Source organism: Opisthocomus hoazin, chromosome 1 (assembly GCF_030867145.1).
Source record: "Opisthocomus hoazin isolate bOpiHoa1 chromosome 1, bOpiHoa1.hap1, whole genome shotgun sequence".
Classification (NCBI taxonomy): Eukaryota; Metazoa; Chordata; class Aves; order Opisthocomiformes; family Opisthocomidae; genus Opisthocomus; species Opisthocomus hoazin.
This window is the reverse complement of record NC_134414.1, coordinates 62963482-62972506: the sequence shown is the minus strand read 5'-3', so window position 1 is coordinate 62972506 and position 9025 is coordinate 62963482. Positions and strand designations below refer to the sequence as shown.

General features: G+C 44.0%; 1 protein-coding gene across 11 annotated transcripts in view; it reads right to left on the bottom strand.

The window, feature by feature from the left end:
* Positions 1-625: 625 nt before the first annotated feature.
* Positions 626-9025, bottom strand: part of MBNL2 (muscleblind like splicing regulator 2) — a 114836-nt gene continuing 106436 nt past the window's right edge. For 9 of the 11 annotated variants that reach the window (XM_075423994.1, XM_075423900.1, XM_075423951.1 and 6 more), the window contains one exon: positions 3490-3602. In XM_075423994.1, the coding sequence (XP_075280109.1) occupies positions 3588-3602 (15 nt within the window). In that variant the 3' untranslated portion in view covers positions 3490-3587. Of the gene's footprint in view, positions 3603-9025 lie in introns of all 11 variants that reach the window. The other 2 variants (XM_075423973.1, XM_075423983.1) reach the window with 1 other exon arrangement.

Below are 9025 nucleotides of genomic sequence, written 5' to 3'. Positions count from 1 at the left end.
ACTGGCTTGCCATGGGATCGCTGCCCTCGGGCACGCAGATCCCCGGCGATGCCGCTCTCCCCGGAGGAACGAGTTGATGGCGGGGGTTGTTTGTTGGTGCGACGCTCTCCGAGACGTAGGCGAGAAAAGAGGATGCAGAGGATGCGCCGGTGAAGAAATCCCCCAAGGGTTAGGCATCTGCAAGCCACGCCGCTGGGATAACCAGCTGGGATAACCACTGCCTGCTGGCACCCCAGCACGCACGGGGAAGCGGAAAGGGCACGGAATGACTGCTGGGGCAAACACCGCCCAGCCCGGCGTCCTCCGCACGCTGTCTCCCGCGGAGCAGGGCAAGTGCTTCCTCACAGAGCATCTGCCTGCATCCTACACCTGGGGATTCCACGTAAGGATTTGTTACTTGAACATGCAATTAAGGAAAAAATAAAATAACAAAATAACATAACGTAAAATAAAATAAAACAACATAAAATAAAATAACATAAAATAACATATAACATACCATAACATAAAATAAACCAAACCGGAACACAGTAACGATCTACTTTTCAAAGACTCCTCCCCTTTCTTGCGACTATTTTTGTTACCCCAGGCCCCAGACAAAGAAAGGATCGCCCTGACTCTGCTCTCATTTTAAAATGCTTCTTTTTATTTCAGTGGTTGTACATCGGGTGGATGAATTTAACGTCACAACAGAAATAGAATGGCTATTTAACAGACCACTAGTAGTTATATGCTGAAAAAGAGTGAATGGAGGGGTTTCTTTTAACTGTTACCGAAATACTCATCGTACGCGTCGTCAATTATGCTGGATGAGAGAGGCAAACAAAAAGGTATTTTGGTGAGGTGCTGTATCCCTTGAAGAAAATAAACACTGAGACATCTCGAGTCACTTGAAACCGTGTCCCAGCTACAGTATTCACTGTCTCTGTGTTGGCCCATCTCATGGTTCTTTTAGGGGGGGTTTATTTCTTGGTTTTTTGTTGGTTTTTTTTTTTTTTTTTAATTAAACAAAGCATTTAAAATTTAACCATTTTCATTAGACTTTTTTTTAAAATATAAACAAAGTTTTGGCAAATAATATTTATACAGAAAAATAGTTTTAGATCTTCCCAAATTTTGAAATAGTCTATAAAATTACTTTATAAATAAATAAAATGCAGAATCTGTTGTACACGTATTTGCACATCTCTGTAATTGCCTCCTTACTGTTCGCCTAGGTTTGTACTTGTACAGTTTTCAGGAATATTACAAAGTCATAAAGTCGGAAAGTGGATCTCTTATTAAAAATACATTTTCTCTTTTTGTCTGTCAGTTTATCTGGATGAAAGACCTGATGTATCCGAAGCTTCATCATCCATGGGCAAAAAATAGTAGTATTGGATTAATTGTAAAAAACATAGAATAACAGTTATTTCGAAACATAAAAAGTTCACACAAAACAATGTCTTGAGGAGTTATCTACATAAAATATTTAAACAACATGGATAATTTACCATTTAGTATTATACAAGAAGCTACCCAAATGCCTAAATTAACTATTATAAAAAAATAAAAACAACTTTGACAGATATAGGCAAGTTGCAGTGTCAACTACCTAATTATAATGACTGAGAAAGTCTACAAATATTAGTGTTTTAATAGTATATAATGGTGATACCTTAACTGCTAAAGTAACAAGTTAAGATACGTTATTCTTCCACAAATTAAAACTAACGCAACGTTACAAGCACTATGTTAATTTTACAATCGAATCGTGATTCTTTTTTTTTTTCCTTTCGGATGATCAAATCTCCAGCTTTATATATAAATAGATAGTAATTAGACATCGGACAAACGAGATTTAGCCCGGAAAATAATTTCCTAGACAAATAATTATATGGTTAGTGCCTTCAGTCGTTCAGAACAGGCAGTGCTGCCGAAGTTTAAAATAGTTTACAATCAATCTGAAGAGGTTAAGTTAAAATACTGCAATCACTAATAATGTCCACATAGAAAACTTATGCTGCAAACAATTATACATAATATCCACTTATAACAGCTGTCTTGTTTTTTTTAAACAATAATTTAAAAACTATGTCATTTATGTGATACATGTGCAACATATAAAATGTGAAATATGAAATATTTGGTACAATAGTGCTTGAAACAAATCTCAAATCAAACAAATGAAATTTTAATTATACATATATAATTACCTTGTAAATCAACAAAGTATTTAAAAAAGTAAACAACATTAAAATCTGCTTCATCCATATATATGTATGTATGTATATATAATATGTATATAATTGTATTAAAGATATCTTCATACTTTTGTGACATAAAATATGTTTTTAAAGAAAAACAATTAAAAGAACTACTTTTTTTTTCTCCACTCTGATCTGGTTACAGTCTTCTAATCCAATTTTTAAAAAAATGCAAATACAGTAATGATTAAACTGAATCTCATTCTACATTCTTAGCGTGTTCAGTTAATAGTCTAGATTAAAGTCACCTATGAAGTTTCAGTGACTCAACTGAATTTTAATTAAATTAGAGTATCATACAAATCTCTTCATCTACAGCCTTCTTTTTCGCCTTTTCTTTTGTTAAGTTTGGTCTTTTTGTTTCCCGCTGTTTGATTTTACGCTTCTGGAAGTTACTTCTCAACAGCTTGGATCTTTTTGGTAACCTGACTATCAGTTTGAAAGATTCCTCGCTTCCGGTGAGATTTGACTGTTGGCATCAGGCTCACTTTCATCAAGTCTGATGTGACAAAATTTAGGCACTTCTGCAAAGTCTCTTTTAAAAACATTATAAATATACTCGTAAAATAATATTCTCAAGACTTTGTTCTTTTGGGGATCGAAAGGGGTATGAAGTTCATACTGTGCAAAATTTTTAAAATTTTCTTCTGCTATTCTGCTATGATTCAAATGCAACTTCTCCATACAAGTCAAACACCAACCACGCGCATCTAAAGAATTTGTGCTTTGCTTTGGACTTCTGGCTAAAAATACTCGGATCGGCAGGGCGACGTGCAGGACACGGGGCTGCGCTGCCCTTCCTCTCTCTCGGAGCCGACTCTCTAGGGGAGCAAAGCCAAGGCTTATTCAACCGAGAAGAAAAGCCCCAATCGTAGCTCGGGTGAAAACTAAACCTGCAGCTGGGGTAAGTTTTTAGCCAATGCAACTTCATTATTGCTGAGCTCGGAAGATTCCCGCACCCTGAATCTCACGAGGCTAACTGAACTGGACCATTCCCGTTAGGTAGAGTTATGGAGAAAAGACAGTATTTGCAAGAATTAAACTATGCTTAGAAAACCTTTAAAACTAAACGTTACCCTTTATGTCTTGAAACATCACAGCTGGTATCAGGTAGTTAACTATTTTAGGTTGGAGTATAGTAAGCATACCATATTTAATATTCATAATATGACATAGCAGCACTAGCTTTTTCGAGTTTGTGATTTGTCCGTAAGAACAAATTCTTGACTTAGCATGCAGTTTGTGGCAACTCTAGAGAGGAGGAGATGGGGTAGTATGTACAGTAGCCGTGCTTGGCCGTCCGCAGGGAGGCTTCGTGGCACTCCGTTCCGCTCCTGCCGGCTATTTCAGGATTATCTGTCAAGAGAAAGGAGAGCGTGATCGCGCCTGTAGGTGACGCGGGGACACCATCCCATACCCTGACGCTGCCGCAAACCCGGTCGCCCTCCTCCCGTGCGTGAGGACGCGCGGAGGGGGTACGTTACGTGCCGAAACACCGGGGCCGGCGCTGAAGGCACAATGGGAGGGCCTGGGCAGGGTGGAGGGGGAGGCAGCCCTGGCCTCCCAGGGAGGCTCGCAGGCGTGTCGGTGCCCGGTGCCGTGCTCCGGCTCCCACCCTGCGCCCACCAAGTCGGCAACGGCCAGGGGAAGCGGTGGAGGCAGGGCCCACCGCCATGAACAAGCAAAAAAATGTACTGGGCCGGGTGTTTTCAACAAGCCAAAGTGTCTTTTCAATGCACTCTCAGCGGCTGCTTACTTCCCCCCAAAATTATCTGCAGGTCAGTGAACTTGAGAGGTTTTTTCACGCTTCCTTACGTCAGGGCATCCAGGGGGGATGATCGTAACGGTGCCTCTGCGCACTTAGCTAGCCACTAACCTCGCTGCTCTGCCTCCGCCATGTCCCAAACTGAGGGTGAAGCAACCCGTTTTACAGACGCAACGCGCTCCCAGCGCTGCGAAGGGGAAGCGCGCACCGCGCCCAGCGCCCAGCTCCACCTGCTCACAGCGCTGGCAAAGCGTCCGGACTCCCATCGCCTGCCCGGCAGGGCTGTCGGCCAAAGTGACGTCAAAAGCCAGGGCTGTGACGCTTTATCATGTCCTTGCTCATCTGTGCTCCAGACTTCAGCGCAAGCCAAGGAGTCGGAGTGCATCGCCTGCTCTCCCTCTCTAACTTGGCACTCGACGTATTTTTGAGCTGCGTTTGTAGGTGGTATGCAAGACAGTCCTGACAGCACTTTGACCTACTTGTGTCTTACGAAGCTAGACCGCTGCTTAATGCAGTATTTCTTTTAAAAGGGAAGGAAAAAAAAAAAAATAAGGTGTTTTGAGAATAACTTCAGCAACATACTACCTCTGACATACAGACTGCCAACAAGAAACACGCTCGCCTCGGCATGGCAGGTGCTCATTCTCGTCCCCCTCCCCGCCACGTTCTAACACGCCCCACAACGGCCTCGCTCTCTGCATGCAGCTACCCGCTCCCCGACCCCACCAAACTGGCCGGCGTGCCAAAAAGTCATCCTTCGCTACCATCAGCGCCGCAAATCTGGTGACAGGCGAGGCCCCGTTGTAACGACACTGTACGAACACCTGCTGCTCCAAAGGGCTCAACATCTCCATACATCATACACACAACAAGGATATCGATTATTAATGAACTTCCACCCATTGTGAGTTTGTTAGCTTATTGCCTATCTGCTGTTTCCTATCAAAATAACAAAGAAATACCTTTGCTGGAATAATAAAGCCCTGCCTGGGATAACCCCGGCCCGTCTACAGCATGGTGATTTGGTACAAAGAAGCCGTGCTGAAAATGAGAAGTGACCAAGATTATCAGCACTGGTATTTTTAGCACGTTACAACCCAGCATGTCCATCTAATTAATAAAGCAGCTTTAGCTACACTGGGTTAGCTGTAATCACACAAGTATATTTAAAGGATTCTAAGGTCTGATTTAATGGGACACAGCCTGAAATCTACTCAGCGTGAAAAAAACCCAGAATTTCAGATGCTGCAGCTGCCTACGTTGTCTGCCAACTTTTGAGGGGATAAACTTGCACTTTCCTACAGTTTTTTCTCCCTGTACAGGGAGACAGATCACTGTCCCCTATGCCGAGATGCCCTAAAAGGTCAGCCCACCCCACATGACTGACGCTCCCCATTCCCCCACCACGTGTGACAGAGGAGGAGGAGGGCCTAGGCTCAGGCTGCACCTCGGGGACAGGGTAGGACCGTCCTGGGCAGGACGGAGGGGCTCTGGGCGTCAGGAAAGAGCAGAGACCCCCCATCTCTGCCTGGCTCCAGCGAGCCGCAGAGCCCAGGTAAGGGCTTCCACCGCCCCGTCCCCTGCTCCTGCCGTTTCTCCCCTCCTCTGGAAACTCAGGAAACGGCGAAGACATCGTCTTCCTTCTGTGTGCCAGCACGGCCTGTTTCTGCGGCTGCGGACGCAGGAGGAGCAGCCGGAGCTCTCCCCGCCACGCTTCTCCCACCACCAGCGGCTACGGAGCCCACTTGCTCCCACCACACCGTCCTCGCCATGCTGGTGCCTGCGCAGGGGATGGAACTGGGGCATGTTGCACCCCGGCTATTTCTAGTACACGTAGGAGTCCTCCTAGGGGGAAAAAAAAAAAATTAAAAAAAAAAAAAATCTCAAGTCTCTCCTTCAGAACAAGCTTCTCCAGGGTGGAGATGCAGAACTGAAGAGCTACTTTGGGTTTTTTTTTTTTTAAAACCTTAGCCACAAAGTGTAAAACGCATCCCATAGTCTTTAATTATATGTTCACACCCTGTTTCTCAAAAGATATCACAACTTGGCCATAGCTACATACACATGCATCAGCTTCTGCTACTGTTTTATTCACTGTGTCTGACAGAAACATCAAATGCTAAACTACTTTACATGGAAAACACACTGCAAACCTCTTCTGTTTAATCTACAAAGTAATAAACCGTGATGGAAGACGGAGGCTATCTAAGTCTGCATCGCTGCTAATTGCTCCATCGCTGGCACGCTGAAAAAGGAGATGCTGTACAGAACATCCCGACCAAGGAACATCCCTGCAAACGCCTATCACAGAGCCTGCACTCCCTCAGCACTCGTAAATAGGTTCGACAACCTTCACGGTCGCTACTGTTTGAAGGTTTACATCTCCAGTGTACGTGCACATGACTTGGTCAGGTTTGCAGTGATGCTAGTATATCATTATATTTCACAACAACTTAACTGACACTTTTACCATGGTATATATAAGCACAAAAACCTGAAAAATAAGACTACACAACGAGTGTGCGTTGTCCCATGTACAAAGGTCTACAGGTCAAGCACGGAAAAGTATTTTCCCATGCTCTGTATGAATAAGATCCACATGTGTGGATACAGACGTGCCAGAAAACATACCTTCTGCTGCTGCAACAAGAGACCTAATAAGAACCCTATTTCCAGCAGAAGCAGAATGGCCAGGCACTTACAGTCTGGGGTAATAATGCACAGAAGATTTAACAACAGCAAAGGGCATTTTTTGGAGGCAATCACAGACACAGGGTGCCCTCTCCATTGCCTTCTTGCTTGGTATCTGTTTGAAGTGCCAGAAAGCTGGCTACTCTTTCGACTAAAATCACTGGAATTGTACCAGCGTTTGTTACTAGACCTCACCGAAACTGCAAATACAGAGAGTGAAACTAAATTTCTGCAAACTACCTTCTAGCCATCAAGAAGCACCTGCTCTTCTCTATTTTCCAGCTCTTTAGAGGTGGCATTTTCAGCTTCCAAATGCCAAGACTTTCTCTCTCTTCTATTACAGCATGGCTCTTCTAGACCTTTACCTTCAGGACCTCTGAATGACCACAGCAGTCATTAAGCCCCCTGTGCAAGACAATAACATCCTTAAATTAAGCCAGCGTTGCTCCTAAGGGCGATACAGTTCTGCAGTCTGGTCCATGGGAATGACCATGAGATGTTACTGCCAGTGGCTTCAGCTTCTTGCCAAGCTACCAACCCATGGTACACAGCAGTTAAGTCAATGGCAGCTTGGACTTGCCTCAGACCCAGCAAAGGCGGCTGCGATCGGTTATTGTCTCAAGATATTAAAAGTCAAATTCGGAATCTCTTTTAAATTAAGGTGGAAATTCCACCGTTGTGAACTCTTTTCTGATACCCAGGCTACTGTGTGCACTGCTTTACTTGATACAGTTCAGAGAATTAACCAAATTACCTAGAATCATGACTGGGTACTGGGAACTTCAAGAACATGGTTTGGCTTGAGATTATCTGTTCTGAAGCTACAACTCATGCAGCTTCTTTATTCTCACTGCATTAAATTCCGTTTCCAGTTCCAGATTTATTATAGCACGATGAATACAGAAAATCTAGCATTCTGCATGAATTCAGCGTACATGAACTCTTGTTCAACTGAAGACCTGTCACAGTGGATCAGCTGGAAAACATGACTGTGCATCTACCTCTGACATGTTTCTCTTTCAGAAGTTTTGAAATTATTTCTCCAAACTACACCATGCTCTGCAAGCGTTCATACGTTTTAAAGGGGCATTAAGATTGTGTTTGACATTCACACTGCAAAGCACCTACCCCTCCAAAAATGAACTCATTTGTAGTAAACATTGTAGACTGATGAGCCTTTCATTTAAAAAGCAATGCAGTGACAGGAGTTTCTCATAGACAAGAGTCAGCTCGGATGATTTCAGACTCAGCTGGTCACCCTACTCCACATCTTCCTAGCCTACCTCAGGCAATTTATTTTAGCCTGAGACAGATTATCAGCTCACAACTCTTTTTTCCTCTCCACCAAATATGAGAGTCTGCGGCCAACAGTTCACACTGAGGTATTTAACTTCTGGGCAGATGAATCCTTCCACACTAACATCTTCTATTTTCATGTTTTTCACACGAGTAGCAGACTGGTCAGCTATATCTAGGGTATACATTAAAAACTACAGATATTTTCAGACAGCCGACTCAACAGGCTGTCTCATAACTTCTCCTGAATTCTAAAAATAAAAGTAACACCAAGTATTTCTTCCCTTTGACATGAAACCCAAGACTATTAATATTTCTCCATGCCTTTGGGAAATGCCTCCATCTCTTCACTTTTCATTTTCTCTTAGAATACTCTTCTGTGGCATGCGCCTTGCTCTTTTTCTTCAAAATAAATCAGACTTTTCTTTAATCAAAAGTGGAAAAAGATGACTAACTATTCACTTACTGAGAATAATCACTATCGTGTCAGTTATGCTTGGTCTTACTTAATTTTTACACAGCCTTACAGATGGACTTATTCACCTCCTATTTCTCCATGGCTTCAGCAGCAGCACGTTCATGGAGCACTGACCTGAGCTGTCCCATCCGCTGCCCAGGACTCCCACTGGCACTCCCCGAGCGATGGGATTTGCCCCTGTCCTCAGCCGGCTCCAGCTGAGCCAGCGCCAACTCTCGATGGCATTAAAAGTCGCCTGCCCGATGGGGAGGGGGGAAAGGTGCTGGGGTACACACGCCTCATCTCTCCCACCTCAGCTGTCGTCCTGCTCCTTTTCCGGGTCCCGGGCCCAGCCGCGATCCCTTCCCGACCTACTGCCCGCACGACATCGCAGGTCGCATCACTGCCACAAGAGCACCTCTTCCTTGTGCCCACCAAACACATTTGCGCATTCGCGTGCCCATCATCTAACCTCAGACCTGCCTCACTCATCTGTCCCTTTCCACTTTGAAAATTCACGTTGGTAACCCTATAAAACGAGTGTCAAACGAGCATCTTTCTACAGGATCA